At 43.8% G+C, this 20,811-nt stretch overlaps 1 protein-coding gene across 1 annotated transcript; it reads left to right on the forward strand.

The window, feature by feature from the left end:
• The first annotated feature begins 212 nt into the window (after positions 1 to 212).
• On the forward strand, positions 213 to 19,812 carry TMC5 (transmembrane channel-like 5). Its single transcript, XM_010161192.1, has 21 exons — positions 213 to 286; positions 1,072 to 1,271; positions 1,671 to 1,775; positions 4,123 to 4,222; positions 4,818 to 4,908; positions 5,229 to 5,477; positions 6,714 to 6,865; positions 7,611 to 7,755; positions 8,273 to 8,428; positions 8,997 to 9,163; positions 9,802 to 9,880; positions 10,247 to 10,344; positions 12,097 to 12,192; positions 12,921 to 12,996; positions 13,821 to 13,954; positions 15,110 to 15,283; positions 16,858 to 16,936; positions 17,277 to 17,369; positions 18,675 to 18,773; positions 19,068 to 19,113; positions 19,691 to 19,812. Exons 1-21 carry the CDS (start codon positions 213 to 215, stop codon positions 19,810 to 19,812), a joined length of 2,535 nt encoding a protein of 844 aa, XP_010159494.1.
• The last annotated feature ends 999 nt before the right edge of the window (positions 19,813 to 20,811 follow it).

Below are 20,811 nucleotides of genomic sequence, written 5' to 3' on the forward strand. Positions count from 1 at the left end.
AACAGTAAGTCGCACTACGTTAGAACCACTTCCTATTTATACTGTTTCATGTTGTTTTTTAGCAGGGTGGCGAAACCTTCTAAGATGTGAAAATGAAGTTCCTTTCTTTTAATTTTGTAATTAGATCTGTAATCAGTCTTCCCACGAATACATCGATGAAGCAGTAGAGACGAAAATAAGGAAGATTTCATCCTTCAAACCAAGGACTTGTCATGTCTTACCATTACAATGAAGCCTTTGAAAATCCAGACTACCACTTCTCAGAGACACTGGAAATTGATAGAAGGTGAGTTTGTTTAATTTTGCTGTTGTGACTGTGCCAGAAGAGATTAAATCCTCTATTTATGTGTAGGAGAAACTTCTTCTCCAGAGTTTAATTTGTGGAATTCTTTTAATCCCTCTGTGCTTGTATTCTCAGACACACGTTTTTAAAGCTGTTACCAGAAAGGTGGCATTCAAGAGAAACGGCATGTTTGCTTTTCATGTCAGATGAATTGATCAGTTAAATGGCTTTTAGAATTTATGGCATAATGTCATGGATGTTTTTCAGTTCCAGTAATTTTCACAATGTGCTATAGCCTTTGATGTCATAGAATCATAGAATCATAGAATGGTTAGGGTTGGAAGGGCCCTTAAAGATCATCTAGTTCCACCCCCCCTGCCACAGGCAGGGACACCTTGCACTAGACCAGGTTGCTCAAAGCCACATCCAGTCTGGCCTTGAAGACATCCAGGGATTGGGCATCCACAACATCTCTGGGCAACCTGTTCCAGTGCCTCACTACCCTCTCTGTGAAGAATTTCTTCCTGACATCTAATCTAAACCTGTCCTTGTTTTCCAAGTAGTTATTCCTGTTTAGGTAGAATCTAAGCTTACTTCAAGTGGAGAAGAGTTTTTAGTCTTTCTAATTCAGAATGTTGATGCTGGAGTTCTAAGTACAAAATGCCTCTGGGTCTCAGTGTTTAGTGTATAATGTACTCAAATTTGATGATAAAGGGTAACAATTTATTAAGCATATCTATTGAGACTTCTTGTGGCACTCAGGGTTTTCCTTTTTGTTGCTCACACAGGAGGAGTTCTCAAAAGAGTCTGTTCTCTCCTCAAAGCCCTTATGGTTCTTCACTGCATGGTTCCAACCGAGAGCACAGTGACAGAGGACAGAATTATACTCTGGCCATACCAATGGCCTCCATGAGACGTGGCTCTGAATACAGTGAAGGTTTACCAAGAGTTAATGTCCTAAGCAGAAGTTCATATGGAAACTCCACAGGTATGTAATTTCTCATATGAACTGTTTGCAGAAACACCAGAACAAGCAATGGCTGACTCTGTCCTGAGGGAGTCCTGCACACTGGAAAGCTCAATTCATTTGTACATGGTGGCAGTGGGTCGTCTTTGCTTTTTTCCTTAGAAGTAGTTCGGATGTTACATTAACAGATCCATGGACTGCCTGTTGCATTAGCAGGTCGGTAAGTACCAACTGGGGTGGACTGCATAAGTCGTTGAATACTGGGATGAACGCTGGAGTGAGATACAGGAGTTTTGTCAGTGGGATATATTGCTGTGTTTGAAGTAGAGCTGTACTTGGTCAATAGGGCTGAAGTTCTGTGTGTGTGAATAATCCATAGTGGTATACAGCTTTCTGTATAATCCTGATTCCCTTCAACAGATAATCTTTCCTTTGAGCCTGAGGCGGAACCAGCATACAGCTCACCTTCTACCTGCTATCTGCTGAGCCACCCTCATGCCCACAGAATTTCCAGTGTACCAGGAGGTAAGACATGAGGATTGGGGTGCATCAGAATATTGAATGTTAATCTTGCCCTCCATGAAATAATAAATATTTAAAAGCTTTCTGGCTCAGGTATGAAAATCCTCATTTGATAAAAGGAATCATAAAACATAAATTGTCTTATACTATCCAGCGTCGTTGTCGCCAAATTTTTCAACATTTTTCTGAAGGTGATGATCTTCTATCTTTCATTGCTCAAGAACCAAATGCCTACCACTTTTAACCCAAACTCTCAGGAAGTGTGTCGACGTAGAACAAATTTACAGAGGCTTACTGTAGGAGAAAATATGGGGAGGATAGGATGCGTTTTTGAGACTGTCTTTAGTGAATGTTGTGTTGTCTCCATGCAAATTCTAGCCTAGAGTAGTAATTAGAGGTTTATATTTATTAAAATACAGGGAGTCTGGAATAGTTTCATCTGGGATCTGGTTTAGGCTACCGTAGTTGTTTACTGTTCATGTTCTGGGTAGGAACTGTTCTACCTGTATCATGTAATTTTTCTGTTACAATCAGTTTGGTTCTTGTCTGCTGCTTCTGGAATGCAATTGAGGTTGTTGTGGTTTAACCCCAGCCAGCACAGAGTTCTTTTCAGGAACTGTTATCTGGATGCATTGAAATAACTGTCTCTCTGTGCCCCAAAGTGAGATATTCTTGGCTGGGTTGGTTTCTGCCCCCACCCCCCCACCAAAAAAAATCATCTTTAAGAACATGGTCTTTAAGTTAAGATCTGATTTGGCAAAATCCTGTATTCATGGTACCTGGAAATGCCTCACTCAATGAGTGACCGTAGAAATAGGAGATTTCCAAACATGAACTATTGTGCGTGGCTTTTAGTAGCTGATAGGAAGGAGAGAGTGCGTTTCCGACACAATCAACTGGAGGATAAATATCTGAATGCTGAAAGTTCAGGAAGCACCTCTGCAGGGGGCACAGATGTTTTTCTTCTTCTGATCCTTTTTAATAGCTACAAAGGAAGTTGGCTTTAAGTGGAGTTGGCATGAGGGGCCCATTGGATCTGAATAGTAAATATGGTGAAGGAGCCTGTAACACAGGCATTAGCTAACAGGCGCATCCGTAAGCTGAGCCTTCCACACTAGAGGGTCGAGCTCAAAAGGAGGAGGATGTAACATTGTGCAGGCTGGCCATTAGCTTACTGGGAAGGTGAGGCAAGGAAAGCTGTGGCTGAACTCACCTGCTTCATTGCTGGAAGGGGGGTGGGCTTGAGGAATATAGTCGCTTGTGTTTGGAAGGTGTCCCTGCCCATGGCAGGGGGGGGGGGGGGGGGGGGGTTTTTTGGGGCTTTCCACACAGGTCCCTTCCAACCCAAACCATCCTGTGATTCTATGAATAATTGAATGAAAGAAGGTTGAGAGAACAGTTGCAATTGAACAGTTACAGTTTGGGCCCAGGGGAATGGGAGTCTGGTACAGATAACTTACGTAGTGTGGTTGAGTGTGGTTCTAAAACAAACCTTGGGAAGTCAGTCAAAGGATTTTTAAAGAAAGGACATGTCTTCTAGCAAAAGAGTCTTGAATAATCAGCGTGTGCATTTATGAATGGGTTAGGTGACAACGTTTTCCATGACAGCTGAAGAAAGGGCTCAGTACATCTTTTCCGGTGGGTATCTGAAAAATTGCATACGGTCATCAAGCCTGACCAGGAAAGAAGGGAGTGGGGGAATAGAAGTTTTCATGTTGGTGGTGAAATTGAAGGGTCTACATTTAAATAGCTTCTGTGAAAGTGAAATTTGTATTTCTTAAGTCAATTTGTCAGGGGTAGCTGAGCTTACTAAACAGTGCGCGTTATCTAGATAGCTTCGTTCGGAGACGCGACAGAAGACAACCTGATGAGATCTTTGTGACTTCTTCTAGCCCAGAAACAGATCCAGAGTGCAAAGAAGGTAGGTGTTTACATGGTTCAATAGTAAACAGCATCTTCCACAAGGATGGTGGGGTTGGTTTCCTTGGTTTATCACCGGAATTGCATGTACAGTCTTTTGGTGGTTGTAAGAACAATTTGTTTTTGTGTTAACGCTAGTGACTAATCTTTTATACTCTACAAGCACATTAAAGTCCCATGATAAGTGAAGCACAGTGCAGTGTGAGTATGTGTTAAATTGTAGAAAGAAAAGCTACTGTGCTACTTATTTACATCTGTATTAGAGTACTGACAGAGCTGATGATATTCTGGGGAGTATTGGTATATCTCAGAACTTGCCACACCGTGGTGGCAGTGGAAGTGGGGAATTTTGTTATATCTGTTTCAGATTTTGTATAAGAATTACTGTATTATAATCCCAAAATTTGGATTTTTCATGGGTTTTATGCAGAGCAAAAATTAGTTGGAAATCTTGCAAGTGTGTCTGCCAATGAAAGGATTAAAGCAATCCAGAAGATGCCAGAGACCATGAAAAAAAAGAGAGAGATCAGGTAAAAATAAAAGTTTATCTGTTTAGTTTTACCAACACTATACTTTCAACATCTATCTATCAACTAGGGGTGTTTGCCATCTGCCCAGCTTTGGTTTGTCACTTTTAAAGGACTGAAAGTACTTTTTAATGCACTTTTAAGAAGTTAACATCTTGCAAGGGAAAATAATTTAAACATGATTCATTGTCCTTTCTCTGGATGAGCAGAATCTGTCATGGTAATATAAAACAGGGTGTCAAGGCCTTCGTATTTGATTATGAATGATGACTTGCAATGTCTTGACAAAGGAAACTTGGATGTTGGCCATTGAAAATGGAGAAGAGGCCACATGGTCTCCACCATCCTTCTGCCTCCTCACAGAATATATTTAAATTTTGTTCCCGGAATGAGTTAGTGGAGGGGTTAGGACATGCTGTCATAGCATGGACAAGAGCCATGGTATCAGCTAATAGAAACAGCCAGCAGGACATCTCCATGGTTTATTAACTCTGTTCAAGTGCACGTGTCAATCTATTTGCAGCAGCTTCTTTGGCTTCTTGTTTTAATTATAACCCATACTGTAATGCTTGTCACCCCCTGCCCTGCTCTTCTACAGGAATAAAGTTCTTGAAAAAATAGGAAAAAAATCAAGGCACCACAGTACTCAAGACTCCTGCTGTACACAGCATCTGCAGGGAACATCAGTGGTAAGTGCCAGAAACTCCTGTCGGTCACGATAGTGTAAACCACTTCAGCTGCAACGTTGTCAGTGCCTCCAGCAGTATCTGGTATCCTGCCTTGTGCTGCTTACAAACCAACTAATTGCGGCAGTGTTCATTAACAGTGACTTGCATTATGGTAGCACTTGGGAAGACCAGTTAATCATCTTACAGTGCGTGTAGTGGGGGAAAACTGCTCTTATCATCAAAATGGAACTGTAAAAAATGTGGGGGTTTATTAAGTGACTTTGAGTCCTGTTTAAGATTGCTTGCTGAGATTCATCTTTCTCTTCTCTTCCGCACTTCAGTCACTTCAGCGGTTTGGAAGTCGCTTGTCCGAATGCTTTCACCTACTGCAGCTATGGCACAAGGCTCTGAAGATCATCGGTGCCAACTTTGGAACAAGTGTTCTTTCTTACTTTATTTTCTTGAAGTGGCTGCTAACTTTCAACATCTTCTCATTCATCATAAACTTCAGTTTCATCACAATCCCTCAGTTCATGGCAGCAGAGCCAAATAACCTGCCATTCATGGGTCTGGAGCTGCTCACTGGAGCTGTAAGTATGTTACAACAGGTTTGTGTTAATATTGTGTGCGGCAGATCTGCCTTAAAAACCCGTGATAAAGTAAAAAGTATTTCTTACTAAGACGTGGAGTTAGAATTCTATGTGACTAGAAACAATATTTAGTACATTTTTCAAAAAGAAGCTGCAACAAACATTAACTCAGTCAGGTGAATGGGACTCATGCTAATGCACTTCTCTATTTCAAGACTTCCCTTACTTTCAGAAAGCAGTGGAAGAGACACAGAGGAAACCAGGCCTTTCAGAGATAGCTACAATAGTCTTCAGCAACACATTTGTCTCATGCTAATTTTCCTCTGAAAATACTGTGCTGATTTCCCTATGTGATTCTGAGGAATTTCCTTATTTTCAAAAATTTATTCTTCAAAGGAGCACACAGATCTTTCTGTGGCCATTTGTTGAACTCGGTGGGGGCCTGCAAATGGGAGGGTCTTTTAATTGTGTGGAGATTTTTACATTCAGGGAGTAAAGTCCCAGGCTGTTTTTAAATGAAGACTTTGCATTCCTTTAACTCTACTAGTATTCATCAACTAACTGATCTGAAAAGGTTACTTCGTCTTTTTTGTAAAAAAAAAACCCCAAAACCTGTCACTTTTATTGTTGTCTTATTGTTGAAGTATTCTCTGTTTAATAAACAACACTGCTCTTACTAATGCTTCGTTGAGAAGAGATCTTTTTAAAGAGGAAAGGTGTCAGCCTTTTCTTGCTAAAATTGCTTTTAAAGTGCTGTGTTTTGTAGTAATGCTCTTTTAACTTTGCAAAGTACTGTCACCATGGCAGGAGTTCAGCTGTAATGTAGTAACTCTAGTATTGAATGTGAGATGCTTTTTTCCTGCTTCCTCCATAGCTGATACAATTTGGCAGCACAGAACCTTGCTCCTAAGGAATAAGCTATTACACCTTTCCCTCTTCAAGAATTTTCAGAAAGGACCAGGTCCTGCCAAGCTGTTGATTGCTCCTGAACATCCCACATGAATCTTAAGAAGGAGACAAGTTATTTAGGTATCTCTAGAAGCTCTCAAACGATGGAAGATTTTAGTTGATAGAAGGAAGACAAAGGCCCTGATGTTTAGAAACTTAACCACATCTGTGATTTCACAGTAGGGAACGGGGCAGCTCCCATGTTCATCATCTGAAGCCCAATAAATGGTACTTCCCACCATATGTAGGTGATAGCAAGCATTCTGAATCATGTCCATATCTTTTCAGGGTTATTTTCAACAAACAGTACTCTACTATGGCTTTTACACCAATGCTACAATCAGTAAAATAAGGAGTGGTCCATCTTACAACATGCAGCTGGCCTATATTTTCACCGTTGGGATATATTTTGTCATCTGTTTTCTTATCTTATTGTTCAGGTAATATATCTTCTTATCTTCAGAACTATATCTTCTTATTTCACTTATAATTAAGGGAAGAGTTTAAAAAAAACCCCAAAACACAAAACCCCCAGAACAACACCAAAAAACCCCCACCCTGGAGAGTTGGCAGTAATAATGACCTGAGTATATTTCTGTAAGTACGTATTTCTAGGTGTGGAGTTTAAGCGGACATTTCTTCTTAAAAGACAGTCCCCAGAAATCAAGCCCTTCTTAGACAAATGAAGAATAATTGCAAAATAGTAAGGGAAATTAAGAGAATCCCATTCAAACCAATGAATATTGTGATCCCCCTTTTGTAAGCCATTACTCCTAGTATCTTCTGGCATTGATGGGGCCTTCCAGAGGTAAAGAATGTCAACAACACCTACGAGAATGAAACATAGGAGTTTTCTTACATTAAAGTTTATTTTCCATGTTGACTTATGTGACATGCTTGGGAACAGGTTGCCCAGAGAAACTGTGGATGCCCCATCCCTGGAAGTGTCCAAGGCCAGGCTGGATGAGGCTTGGAGCAACCTGGTCTAGTGCAAGGTGTCCCTGCCCATGGCAGGGGGGTTGGAACTGGATGGGCTTTAAGGTCTCTTCCAGCCCAAACCATTCTGTGATTCTGTGATATGTCCAGTAGCCTTGGGATAGGATGGGAAAATTGACAAATTTCCCTCCTTGCCCTACTTGATGTATTGCCCCATTACACATCTCACAAATTTAATTTTCATTGCAGCATGGCAAAATCCTTCTGCAGGAATGTCATTAACCCTCAGGCATACTCTGGAAATGCCAGCAAGCTTCTCTGCACTTGGGACTTCAATGTAACTAATGAAAAAGCTGTGAAGCTGCAACAAAAGAATCTCAGCACACAAATAAAGGTACAAAACTAGCATGCATGAGTCATTCTGCCAGAGACTTGTTTGCGCATACAAATTTGTGTACAGACATAGAAGTCTCTGGCAGAGGGTCTCAAGTGTGCTAGTCCATTCCTAACAGACAAAGTCTTCCTGACTGTGAAGTTTAATTTGGTTTGAACTCCTGATGTTGGCTTAGCTATTTGGTTTTCTCTTCTCTTTAAGCTACATGTAAATATTTGTATGCTTCTGTTCTACTGAAGGAGTCCCTGTGACTATTAAATATTTGCCAAACAGTACGTCCTTTTTACCTTCCTGCGCATGAACCTTCTACACAGAAGGCAGGTTTGCAATATCTGTGAAATACGGTGCAAGTGTCAAGAGAAAGGACCTTTAGGATAGGAACACAAAGTTGTCCGTGCCAGTCTATTATCCTGCCCATCTTCTAGAGAAACTATCTTTCATTCAGTCTCTCAAGTCGTTACTTGACACAAGTTTTGCTTGACTAAGGAATTCTTCATTAGGAATTGTTTCCTTGCAGGAAGACCTCACTGAAGTAAGCCGAGAAGTTCTAAATTTTTCTATAATGGAGAGAGTTGTTCATATTGTTATTCATCTTTTTTCTTGGGTTGCTTCCCTGGGAACAGCACTAGCTGCTTGTGCTGGTGTTTACTTCCTCTCCATTAATAACCTAAAGGTAAGGACAGATTTTTCAGTCTGGTTTTAGAGCCGCGTTGTTCCACATGGGTATCTTGCACTGAGAGCAAGCAGTGGTCTGTTTGCTCTTGGGACCTTGGGGAAGCATAGCTGTTTCTGCCAATGCAAACACAAATTCTGCTCTCCCTAAAAAGCTGGTTTGCAAAGGCTCGCACTGCTGGGGACTATGGCAAGAGCGTAGACCTGAGGGCTCTGACCAGATCTCCTCCCTCAGCCCAGCAGCTGCTTTGCTTGCCTGGGCTCATGACTACCTTAGGATTGTGCAGCTTTCCTTGAAAGAAACAGCAAGAAGCAGCCTTGTCAAAGCCTGCCTCTCCTTTGCCTAGGAGCTGCATTTAAGATGGGGCTCCCACCCTTGGTCCCAGGTAATGCAGGGAAGGGGAGAGGGTTGCTGTGCTGCTGGACATGGGCCCATGAAACATGACAGTCTCTAACCTGTACAGGGAGGGGCACCAGGCGTCTTCCCTGAGGACACAACTTGAGGCAGCATTTTGGTTATAGCTCTAAGTTGGGGTTGTTTGGGTTTTTTTTTGTTTTTCCTACCTAAGCTGTTTGTGGAAGGGCATAAAAGTGACCTAGAGGGCCAAGCTTCCATGTTGGTGCTACCTGTTGTGGCATCTCTCCTCAACACATTGATCCCATTCTTCTACTCGTGGCTTGGACACTTGGAGAGATTTCAGACTCCTGGACACAAGATATATGTCACTATTATCAGGTATTTGCTGCTGCCACCTCTTAGTGCTTTTTGCCTGAAGTTGTCTGACTCTCTTTTTGATGGCAAGCTGTGTCTAGGTGGTGTGGGGGGCAGAAGGGAGCTACGGAGGAAAATTCATCTTCTCCAAAGGCTTCTGTGCATTCTTCCTTCCAAGTTTTGTTTGTCTTCTGTGAGCCTTCTGGAGTGTGACATCTCTGCATGAGGACGGGGTATGGTTGCCCTGTCAGGGATGCACACTGTGACAGTGGGCTTGGTTCTGTTTGTGGCTTCCAGCCATTGGCCCCTCAGGGAAAGGAAGGAAAGTGGAGTGAGGAGGTCTTAAATACAGATGCTTGGGATTAACACCATGTAACCCCTGATGCCCCTCAGACCTTCCTCCTCTGAGAATTCCACGAACCCAACCAGCAGCCTCTTCAACAGAGGCTTGTGCCAAGGTTGTCAGGCTCTGCTCCCCTTCTGCCAGGACAACACACCAGTGCTGCTCCTGAGCGCCGAGGAGAGCTCCTCTTAGTCCTGGCACTCTGCAGAGCTGCTGTTGCTGTCAGAGGAGGTGATAAAGTATAAGCTACGGTCATCCTGCCACCATTACCCCAGTGAGCTTATTGACCAGTGCAGTTACTGTTACTTTTTCTTTTTAGAAATATCATCCTGAAAATATCAATTGTTGGAATACTGTGCTACTACTGGCTTAACATTGTGGCTGCATCAGAGTCACAGGTAAAGTTTCAAAAATGCAAATCTTTGACTTACGATGCCAGGTTAGGAGCCGCTTTGATATGAAGCTTGCTCTCACAGAGGGAAGTACACGTTGTATCTTGGAAAGCTGAATTTGCCGCCCCAACGTGTTTTTTTTATCAGCATTGTTAGAGAAATGAACTGTAGGAAAAACTGAATTGCCCGGCTTGGGTCTCAACTGGTTTGCAGCATTGTTCAGTGAAAGGTCAACTGTGATTGTTCGCTGTTCGCAAATCTTTGATCTGTAGCCCAAGTTTTAGATACTCAAGCACCTGGGAATAATGTTAGAGAATCACATGATTGTTGACTTCTAGACATGCATTTTAAAAAATTTTTCTTCTTATACAGTGTTGGGAAACTCTGGTTGGCCAAGATATCTACCGTCTTGTCGTAGTTAACTTCCTATTCTGTTTGCTTGGCTCGTTCTTTGGAGAGTTTTTACGAAGGTAAGTACTGCTTTTCTCATCTTGTTGTTATTCGTTAACCAAAGACAGCAGAGATGTGATCTTCTTCCCAGTGCGGGAGAAGGAACAGTCCAACAGGAGCGTGGCTGGGGCACCACGGAGGCTTCCTTGGTTGTCTCTGCCAGGCACAGTCTCTGGGTGCATGCCTTGTGTTTATTGCAGGTGCTTCTTAGGAGGAGGGGGGAGTGGTTACCGTTCTACCCTCCCACTGTGTCCTTTTCTCCTTTGGAGGCAGAAGCACAAGCAGGGAGGAAGCCACGTTGTACTCCCATATATCTCCTGAATGGGATGACCAAGTGTCTGAAGCAGAAAACCTTGACTTTCTGCAGATGCACGGCCACACTGCTGGCTTTGTATGTCCCCCTGTATTTGTTTCCCTCTTAGTTCTGTCATTCTGTAGAGTGCACGCAAGTTTAAAATTTTGTTTTAGTCAGCCTTGCTAAGCAATATGAATTTATTACATAAAATATATCCATATTAAATATTTAATATATTCATATTAAACTATGAATTCTACACTATTCTGAAGTGTAGGATTCTGCAGCATGGTAAGTGAGAAAGTATTTTTAACTGAATAATGTGAACACAGCTAAGCATGTAAGCAAAAAGCCATTTACTTCTGCCACCTGCTCTGTGTACCTTCCTATTGCCAAATGTTATTTGTGACTTAAGGTGGTAGGTAGAGTATTTAAGTTGCCAGCTCTACAGTGCATGCAGGGCTCCTGGCTGTACTTCTGTAGGAGATCCATTGTTTGCCCTTAGTACATGATGCAAGCAAGACTGGTTTACAAGGTGGGGCAGTATCTGTGTTAAATTAGCACGAAACAACACCAAGAAGCCCTTGAAGACTTTCCTTGCGCAGTCCTTGCCAGTGTACTTTAATCCTCCTCCTGTTCAGATAGGAAACCACCTCCCAGTAGACAGGTCACAGTGCCAAGACCAGTGTCAGCTGTGACGAGTGCTGTCCCCTAAGCAGTGCAAAAGCACCAGACTTACAGCGGTGGAAGATTAAAAGTGCAATTGCTTGTATTTATTTGTCTATATTCCGAGTAACCCCTGAAAGCCCAACCCTGTAGCATTAGTGATGATGCAGCTGATAAAGTGACGCCAAGACCAGTATCGGGTGAGATGGGATAGTTACCGAAACCTTTATTGTTCCTGCTACAATAGGCAGAAACTGAATGTCCCCAGTCCAGGAAAAATGAGGTGTTAAAAGGGGATTGTTGGTCCTCAGTAGGAATCCTCTGGGTACTTGCTTACCTGTGTATGCCTCAGCTACTTGCAGCCTCAGTTAGTTTGGGGTTGGATATGCTTTAGGCTGTGTTGAGAGTAGCAGTCTGTAAGATTCATTTACTTTGATTGAGGCTGAAAATTCTCAGGACCCAAAAAGCTGTTACAGTTTTGTTCTGAGGCAACTTTCCATTTCAACTGTTTAAGCATAAACATACTTTCTGAATCTAGTTACAAATCCTTATTTTTCCTTTTTTTTGAGTTACAAATCCTTATTTTTCCTTTTTTTTGAGTTGCATGAAAAATATCCTAGGTCTTACTTCAACCCTGTGTGTGTGTTGTGGGAACCTGCTTTTGCCAAATTGTGTTTCATTTCTGATGTGCTGTCCCATCAGCAAGCTGGGGCTGCTTTGCATGACGTGGTTACTCCGTCACAGATGCTTGTCTTCAGGTGTTATCATTTAGCAAATGCTACTGTGCTGTGTTTTGGCTTTTTTCTCCCAGAATTATTGGAACTACAGTCTGTGTGAGCCTGGGGTTGCCAGAATTTGATATTGGACGAAATGTCTTAGATTTGATCTATGCACAGACTTTGACCTGGTAAGTGTTACATTTATGGCCAAAACGTCATTTGCACTTAGAAATACCATGGAACGTTGCAATTCTGTCATTTCTGTGTGCTTCCCATCACGGGGGAAAGAACAGGCTAAATGCCTGAGAGAGATGACATATTAAGTGCCTGTCTGAGGGCTGTGACTTGCCAGCTCTTCTTGTGAGCACGCGGGCAGTGACAGTAACTTCAGTCAGTAGTTCACCCTGCGGCCACCCGGCCTGGGAGGAACCCATAAAAGGAACATCCTAGAGTTCTGCTTCCCCACGGGAATCGTGCTCCTGCTGAGATAGTCCCAGTATTAAACCCTGGGAAACACTAAGAATGAGTATGTTACTCGTACTCATTGTGTACCCCATAACTGGGGCTACAAGAGAGTTTTGCAGATCACAGAATCACAGAATGGTTCGGGTTGGAAGGGACCTTAAAGACCATCCAGTTCCAACCCCCTGCCATGGGCAGGGACACCTTCCACTAGGCCAGGTTGCTCCAAGCCTCATCCAGCCTGGCACATGTACGTAGGTATGCGTGTTCGGGGTTGCATGCTTTGGAAGGTCGGCTGACTGTTACAGGTTCAGTGCCAATGCAATTGCATTCCCCAGCAACCAAGCGCTGACGGTGTAAGAAGTTAGCGTGATGTTTCCTGCTTTCAGTGCACCGAGAGCTGTGCGCTGAATAGTGAAGGTGTAACTTTCCTCTTATAAATCTTTCCTTGTAGGATTGGTATCCTCTTCTCACCTCTGCTGCCTGGTATCCAGATGGTGTCGTTTTCCATAGTATTTTATGTGAAAAAGGTAACAAGCTTTACATGTAATAATCACAGAATTACACCATTTAATCTGGGCAGCATTTACTGCGTTAAAGTACTGTGGTTTTCTGTGGGGTTTTGCATTTAGGGGAGCAGTTTCCTCGATTGGGTTTTGGGGGTGGTGGTGGAGTCTGCTTTAAAGGCACAGAATTTAGATGCACATCCTTGAATTACAAACCTGTGAAAGTGGAATGGTTATAGGAGGGGTTAAGAGCACAGTTAGAGAGGGGAGAGAATAAAGTAGTAAGATTAAAGGCTGGGGAATATAGGGTGAACAAGTGCGTCTGTCAGCGTAGACACTCAGCCTGTGGCTGTGAGTTTGGCTTCCCGCGTACTCCCCAGCAAACCCTCCCACCTCTGGAGTTACCTAGCAGGGCAGTTCAGCTAGAGATCATGGTGGAAATGTCTCTTCAGAATTCTTTCGCACAGTAGTAGGACTAGATGTTAGATTGTCTGTTGCATTTAACAGTCTGTAGTGATGAATGTGGAAGAACAAAGCCGTAGCTACAGATTGATTCAGACTTTCCTGAACTGTGGGTTTGCATGTGCGACAAAAGCAAACTCTAGCCGACAGAGTCCTGAAGAACCCTCCGGAACCTCATTTTGCCTCTTAGTATTTAAAGACTGTATTCTTGAATTTCTCTAAAACTACAGTACATCTACCAAATTCATAAAAAGGAGTTCTTGGAAACTTTTGATAAAAGCTATTCCAGCAATTCCCACCAGCCGTTTCACTGGGATTGACTTAAGCTGAGGTGACGTGGCAGGTAACACCATCCCAAGAGTCAGTGTACCTTCGCCTCTTTAAAGGTCAGCCTGATGATGAACTGCCAACCCCCTCGCAAAGTCTGGAGAACTGCTCAAATGACAACATCCTTCATGTTCCTGCTCTTCTTCCCTTGCTTCCTTGGAGTCCTGTCTGTCATTGGAGTCACCGTCTGGAGGTATGGGAGATCACTGGCGTTTGAGTCGACTGTGTTGTGCTGTGCGACCTGATACCAGGCAGAGCAATCTGCATTTTTCTATAGAAAAAGCCATGTTACCTGCTAATGGAGGTTTTCAGATGCTCATGAGATGTGCCGTATTCTGAAAACAAGACATGCTGAGCGAGTTGACAAGAATGTGGTTAACACAGCAACTTGTCCCATAAGAAAGTGGGGGGAGAAACAGTTACTCTGCAGTTTCGGGTTCTTATTTCAGTGTAACAGCAAATTTGGCTTTTCCTCCTCCTCAAATGGTTCTGTGACCTAATCCTAGTTCCAGGACTTATGTTATTGGCCATAATGGGTCTGCAGTGGAGAAACACCTGGAAAAACTCAATTGAGATCAACTTCTGGATTATTTAGGAGCTTCAAAGGCTCTTTTTGCAGGGAGTGCTGACCTCTGCAATAATGCATCTTGGTTGTTACCAATATTTTAAAGCTTCTCTGTGCGCATGCGTGTTACTCTGGTGACAGTAATGAGGGCAGCATGGATATCCCTTTTTCCTTGGCATTCTCAGACACATTATTTCAGTGTTTGGTAAGACAGGTGGATACACAGAAAACCAGGTGGGATGAAATATTTCGGAGCAAACATTTCAAGATGGCAAGTAGGAATTTCAGACTTTCTGGAGTAGTTCAGCTTCAAAGCAAGCAACATTTTCCTCTTTCGTCCTAACTGAAAATGTTAATTCTTACTAGGGGCTGCCTTAGTTCACCACGGCCTGTTGTTACTGAAAATCCGGAGTGACTTGTGTCCTCGAAGGCAAGGTGAAATGGTGCTTCCCTTGAGTTCCTGTTGTGGAACTTTGAAAACCCAATTCCGATTTTCAGTTTGCTATAACTCGCGCTACAGTGGTTGACTTGTTACGCTGAGGGCAAGGTTGTGTTCGCAGGGCTTGGCGCCCATATGCTGCGGGGAGCCGGGGGTGGGCATGCTACATCTGGAGAGTGATCCAATTTAAAAATCAAGCCTAGGTCATGGAAGTTCCCTGAGGTTCCAAAGAGAGCAGAGGGCTGTACCAAACTAGTGAGCATCTTGCTGGACAAAATCACAGTATTAACTAAATCACTGGTTAATATTTGAAGCTTTAAGTACCTGTTTTCTCACTGTTTCAGGTTAAAACCTTCAGAAGAATGTGGTCCTTTCAGAAGTTTGTCTTCTATGTATGCTGCAGTTTCTGAGTGGATAAAAGTACTGGAAAATTACACTGCCTCAAAATGGGTAGTGTGGATCTACCATAGCTTAATTACAAGTGAACTTTTCTTCTTCATCCTCTCCGTTATTGCCCTGTAAGTACCTGCCAATGAAAAGCACTGGAGAAGGACCTGAAGTGGAAAAAAATGGCTATGACATAGCTATTCTTAATTTTAAAGATGCAAAGTGCATTTTAAAGCATCAGAAATGGTTAATATATTAGAAATCCGTGCATTTGAAGTACACAAAGAAGATACAAAACCTATTCATTTTATGTTAGGATGCCAAAGCTCTTTACAAACCAGCTATATGCAAACTCCAGGGTACACTGCTTGTAACTGACCATTTCCAGCTTACTGCTGCCTGGGCTCCTGACCTTCTTGCCACTGGCACGCTTAGCTGTAGGTACATCCACAAAAGGGAACGTGCTGCTTACAGCTGGCAGGACAAATTGCTGAGTGACCTAAGCCCCAGAAGTCTGGGAGATGGTTGCTTTGTCTTTTCTGACCGTGTCTCATCAGTGGAGTTGTTAGAGGAGACGCTGCCATGGAAAGCATAGCTGCACTATGGCAGCAGTAGTGTGGGGTGGCGCATGAGCGGCGCCTAAGGTGAGCGCACCGCGTGGGGAAATGCTAATGAGCAGGTGCAGTCTGCTCCCAGCTCATCTCTGCTGAATCCACATCCTGTCCCCTCGGCCGAAGTAAATTAGTTTGGCAGAACCGTGCATATTCATAGAATCACAGAATGGTTTAGGTTGGAAGGGACCTTAAAGATCATCTAGTTCCAACCCCCCTGCCATGGGCAGGGACACCTTCCACTAGACCAGGTTGCTCAAAGCCACATCCAGTCTGGCCTTGAAGACATCCAGGGATGGGGCATCCACAACATCTCTGGGCAACCTGTTCCAGTGCCTCCCCACCCTCTCTGTGAAGAATTTCTTCCTGATATCTAATCTAAACCTGTCCCTGATTTCAATTTGTACCCATTGCCCCTTGTGCTATCACTACAGGCTCTTGTAAAAAGTCCTCTCCCAATACCCTTGTAGCCCCTTCAGATACTGGAAAGCTGCAATGAGGTCTCCTCGGAGCCTCCTCTTCTCCAGGCTGAACAAGCCCAATTCTTGCAGCCTTTTGTCATAGGAGAGGTGCTCCAGCCCTGTGTGTTAAACTGTGTGCCCATGGGTAGGGTCTGATGGTGTAGCTGTGCTGCTTGATGTTTCTAGCACCGACCATGCACACTGCAGAGCCCAAACCTCTACTCATAAAATGAGTTCCCACTCAGTCTAGTGGGAGCAGGATCGGCCTGGAAGTGGTGAGCATTCCGTGTTGTGATTTAAGGTCCAGGCATGTGTCTAAGCAAATGACACAAAGTTGGATTAGAGCATTAGGTTCCTATTTGTTGCCTGAAACGCACCTTGTACGGTTGACTTGACTTCAGTTGTGCCTCTCATCCATAAATCTCTTGGTCTTTTTCAGGAGTGTCTTGAGTAACTTCATGTGTTTGTCATTCCTTGTGTAATTGTATACATGCATTTTTTACGTGTGTGTTTATATATCTTTTAGTGGATAACATAAATGAGATAACTTTCTGTTTAGGCAGTGGCTAGGAGGAGATAAACATTCATAGGTATGAGCACTCATACGTTGGACTTCCTCTTTTGTTTGTTTAGAATTATTACTTATCTTTACTGGCAAATAATAAGAGGAAGAAGGACCCTGGCCAAGCTCTTACATCAGCAAATTGTTAATGTAAGTTTGAATTTCAGCTTTATCTTTTTAAAAATTTGGCTTCCTGTTGATGGTGTCATCCTGCTATTGTGGAGCTGTAATCTGCTTTTCCTACAGCAGTTCAAGGGATGGTGGGAGCCCTCCCCCATCTGAACTGCAGGGAAACTTAACTCACAAGTTAAGTTGTTGCAAAATAATTTTAGCTTCAAGCTGTGCTGCTGTAGCTCCTTCTGTAGACAGATTATTTCAGAATAAAACAGAATTGTAATGATTATTCTGGTCAATGGTTACTCATAGCCCTTGAGCCTGTCAAGAATGGTTAGTCCATTCCCGCTAACGATCAAATGTGTCTTGACCATAGGAAGGAAAAGATAAAATGTTTGCACTTCGAAAGCTACAGGCACTGCAAAGGGCAAACCAAAGCCCATCCGTGCGGAGAGGAGAAGACCAGCAGGTCAGTTTGATAGTTCAGGCCCTGCTGTTTCCATTACGTGCTTGGTAGGATTTCATGGGAAAATGATGGATAGAGGATTTTCTCTAGCCTTCCAACTAGGCTGTCATGTTGGGATGTGTCTGTATTTAAAACTTCACCTACGTTGATTGATAACTAGTGAACACCAGGCAGCAAAAGGATTCCGTGGAATTTCCCAAACCGTTTGCTCCAGACTGGCATTTAGCCTAGGAAGGATACAGAAAAGTCTTTACCCTCACTAGACATTATTTATGATGAAGGAACTCCAAGAAAACGTTCCTAATCTGGGAGTGCAGTGTGGGTCTCTGAAGGGTTCAGCCACACTTGAACCTTGCCTAGACTGAGGCTGCCTTCCTCCCCTGACCCTAGGTTTCCTTAGGGGTTGTGCCCTCCCCTCCCCACAATCTTTTCAGCTGAGGTACAGGAGTGCTTTCACCTAACCCCATTTTAAATCCCGTAACAGCATTGAAAGAACTCTAACTTATTAAACTTGAATTTATTACGGGTTTAAATGGAAAGTGGGGAGATTTAGATTAGATATCAGGAAGAAGTTCTTTCCGGAGAGGGTGGGGAGGCACTGGGACAGGTTGCCCAGAGAAGCTGTGGATGCCCCATCCCTGGGCGTGTCCAAGGCCAGGCTGGATGAGGCTTGGAGCAACCTGGCCTAGTGGAAGGTGTCCCTGCCCATGGCAGGGGGGTTGGAACTGGATGGTCTTTAAGGTCTCTTCCAACCCAAACCATTCTATGATTCTTTTTCAAGCCAGTCCTGCTTGCGGAGCCATCAAATGAGTGTTAGAATGTGCACGGATTTGGCTGTGCAGTGGCTTTATTTGGGTTGAGAAAAAAAATCTTTGACTTACGTAACGGTGAAGAAAAAGGGTTTGTTAGGTCCCCCTCCATGCCTCAAAAAACCCCAAACCAAATCCCCCTGTATGATTTGCCATTGCTGATGTGATAATATTGATTAGCTCCCTTCTCTACAGTCGGTATTTAAAGCGAGTGGGCGCTGTCTGTGTGCTGGGGATTTTCAAACACTAGACAACCCCGTGGCCGTGTCCAGGGTCACAACTGGGACTCGAGAGGGGCGGGTTTGATAGCCCACAAAACGTGCGTATTCTTTGATTGTTAAGGTCAGGTTTCAAAGAAGATGCCAGAATAATGTCACTGTGGTTCTAGTAGACAAGCCACCTCCCTAAAATGAGGGCAGTAGCCTTGGGTGGGAGTAGTGCGGACTGTGACTGGAAGCCAGAACATGATACTGCTAATGCCAAATGTACTGTCTTTCAGAGAAGCTCTTCATACCACCTGTCCAGGCAACCTGCCCCACCAGTGCCCGACTACCCAGGAAGGGCATTTGACAGGGAGCAAAATGCATCCTACGATGAGGTGAGACAATCAGAGAAGGAAGTCTCCGCGAGATTTCCCCATATAGAACCTGAGGTGTGACACAGGCCAAGGGCATTGAGACAAGAGGACATCCTGTCTGTATAGAACGAAAGACTGCCTGCAACAGGCACAGAAATACAACCAGAGCAGCGGTTGGAGTGCCCATACTCACAGAACTGTTTAAGATCTGGGGAGTATGGTTTCGAGACAGGATACTGGTATCTTTTTAAATACAAGATAACAGGCACATGAGGGAAACATCGGCCTAAATCTGCTTGTGGATTTTGTTTTCAGTATCCCTATTCTGCTGGAATCTTGGCGGGGACTGGCTTTCCACCAGGTAAGCAACAAGTGCCGAACACAGAGCAAGCAGCTCGTAGGAGCTCGGCTAGTACAGGTGTTTGCTACAGTACAGGCACGGTGCATAGCAGCTTGAAGTAGGAGACACGGAATCTGAGCGTCATGTCTCAAGAGAAAACAAAGACCCAGTTTCTGGGGTAAACATTCTCCCTAGGACGTGCTTAGCAGTAGCTTGTTGCGATGCTGTAGGTGACTTCTGAAGATTGAGCACAGGCTTCTGCACACCAGAGTTTAAGTTCTGTGGAGAAGTGAGCCATGCTGTCTTATGGGAGCAGCCACAGGCAAGACTCTTACAGCACGAGAGAGATACTTCACACCTTGATGTGACTCTCAGCTGCGGTTATTAATGATGTACAGTCCCTGGGACACTGTATGGCCAGAATAAAGAAAAAAGGCAATGGAAACTTGCATGGTAGCTTCAGCTCTTCCTGGTTTACAAAGGTGACTTTGTTCCCAATGCTTGACAAATGAGGCACTTCAGTAGCACAGGGGTTTTTAACGGGGGCGGTTATTGTCCTGACACCAGCAGAGTTAACGTACTTCCTTGTGAAAAACAGCTTCAGCGCCAGCCCAGGCTAGCAGCAGGCCAGGCGTGTCCGAGGCAGTGGCGCTCGCTCTGCGTGCTCGAGAAGCGGCTCAGCGGGAAGATGAAGATGCCGACGATGACTTTCGACCATGAGCTTGCAGAATCGATAAGAAATGTTAAGTCACTGACTGATGTTCTGCAGAAAGCAATGTTCATTTGCACTAGTGACTGAAAAAGCCCTTCAAACATTTTTTCACACTCAAATGGAAGAAAAAACAGAAGAACAGATTGCAAAATGCATCCTGATTACCGTTTATCATTATTATGGGGAATATCCTGTGTTTGGTTTGTTTCTGAAGTAGTGATGTTCTGCCTTCCCCAAGACTGGCCATTACCTCGATACAGTAAGGATCTCTCCAGAGCTGGTCCCTTGTGGTCGACTGAATATAAGAAACCTTGTGCCTAACTGTAAATAAAAGCTTTGGTCTAAAAATGCTTTTATGCCAGTTATATTTTTCAAACTGCTTTTATCTGATGTAAACCAAAAGTGAAGTGGGGAATCAAATGAAAACATGATGGCTGCTCTGGGAGCACCTGTAGAACATGGCAGGGAAGGCGAAGGATGCAGCACTGGGGAAATAGAGGGACAGGAACGGGTTAAGGGTGTAACGTACACATGCTAGGCTGTGCACCAGGAGGCTGAGATTGTTGGTTCTGCAGTGCAGGGTGGCTGAGTGACACGAATTCAGGAGGCTGTCATCATCCTGATGGGAAAAACCACCTCCTTACTCCTATGTGTCTTCTTGCTTATATATAGCTCAAGATACAAGCAAAAACCCCACTGCCCCTTGCTGAAGGTAGCAGCAGATTCATGCTCAGTCAGGAGTTTGTGTAGTTCTTTCCACCCATGACTGAGGGGTTTTTTATTTGTTTAGCTTTTGCCTCTTAGAGAAGTTTTTTTAAGATCTCAGTTGGATCTGTGCGTGAGCATTAATTCCAACAGCAAAGCATACAATCAAGAATGTTGGTATCCAAAGCAACGTTCCAAACCACACCACCAGCCCGTGCAAGCTGCTCTTCCACCGGGCGAAGTGCAGCTTTGCCCTAGTGCATCCTAAAGTGATCACCCCATGTGCAGCGCAGTGTCACCCG

Source organism: Eurypyga helias, unplaced genomic scaffold, assembly GCF_000690775.1.
Source record: "Eurypyga helias isolate BGI_N326 unplaced genomic scaffold, ASM69077v1 scaffold16911, whole genome shotgun sequence".
In the NCBI taxonomy this organism is placed as follows: domain Eukaryota; kingdom Metazoa; phylum Chordata; class Aves; order Eurypygiformes; family Eurypygidae; genus Eurypyga; species Eurypyga helias.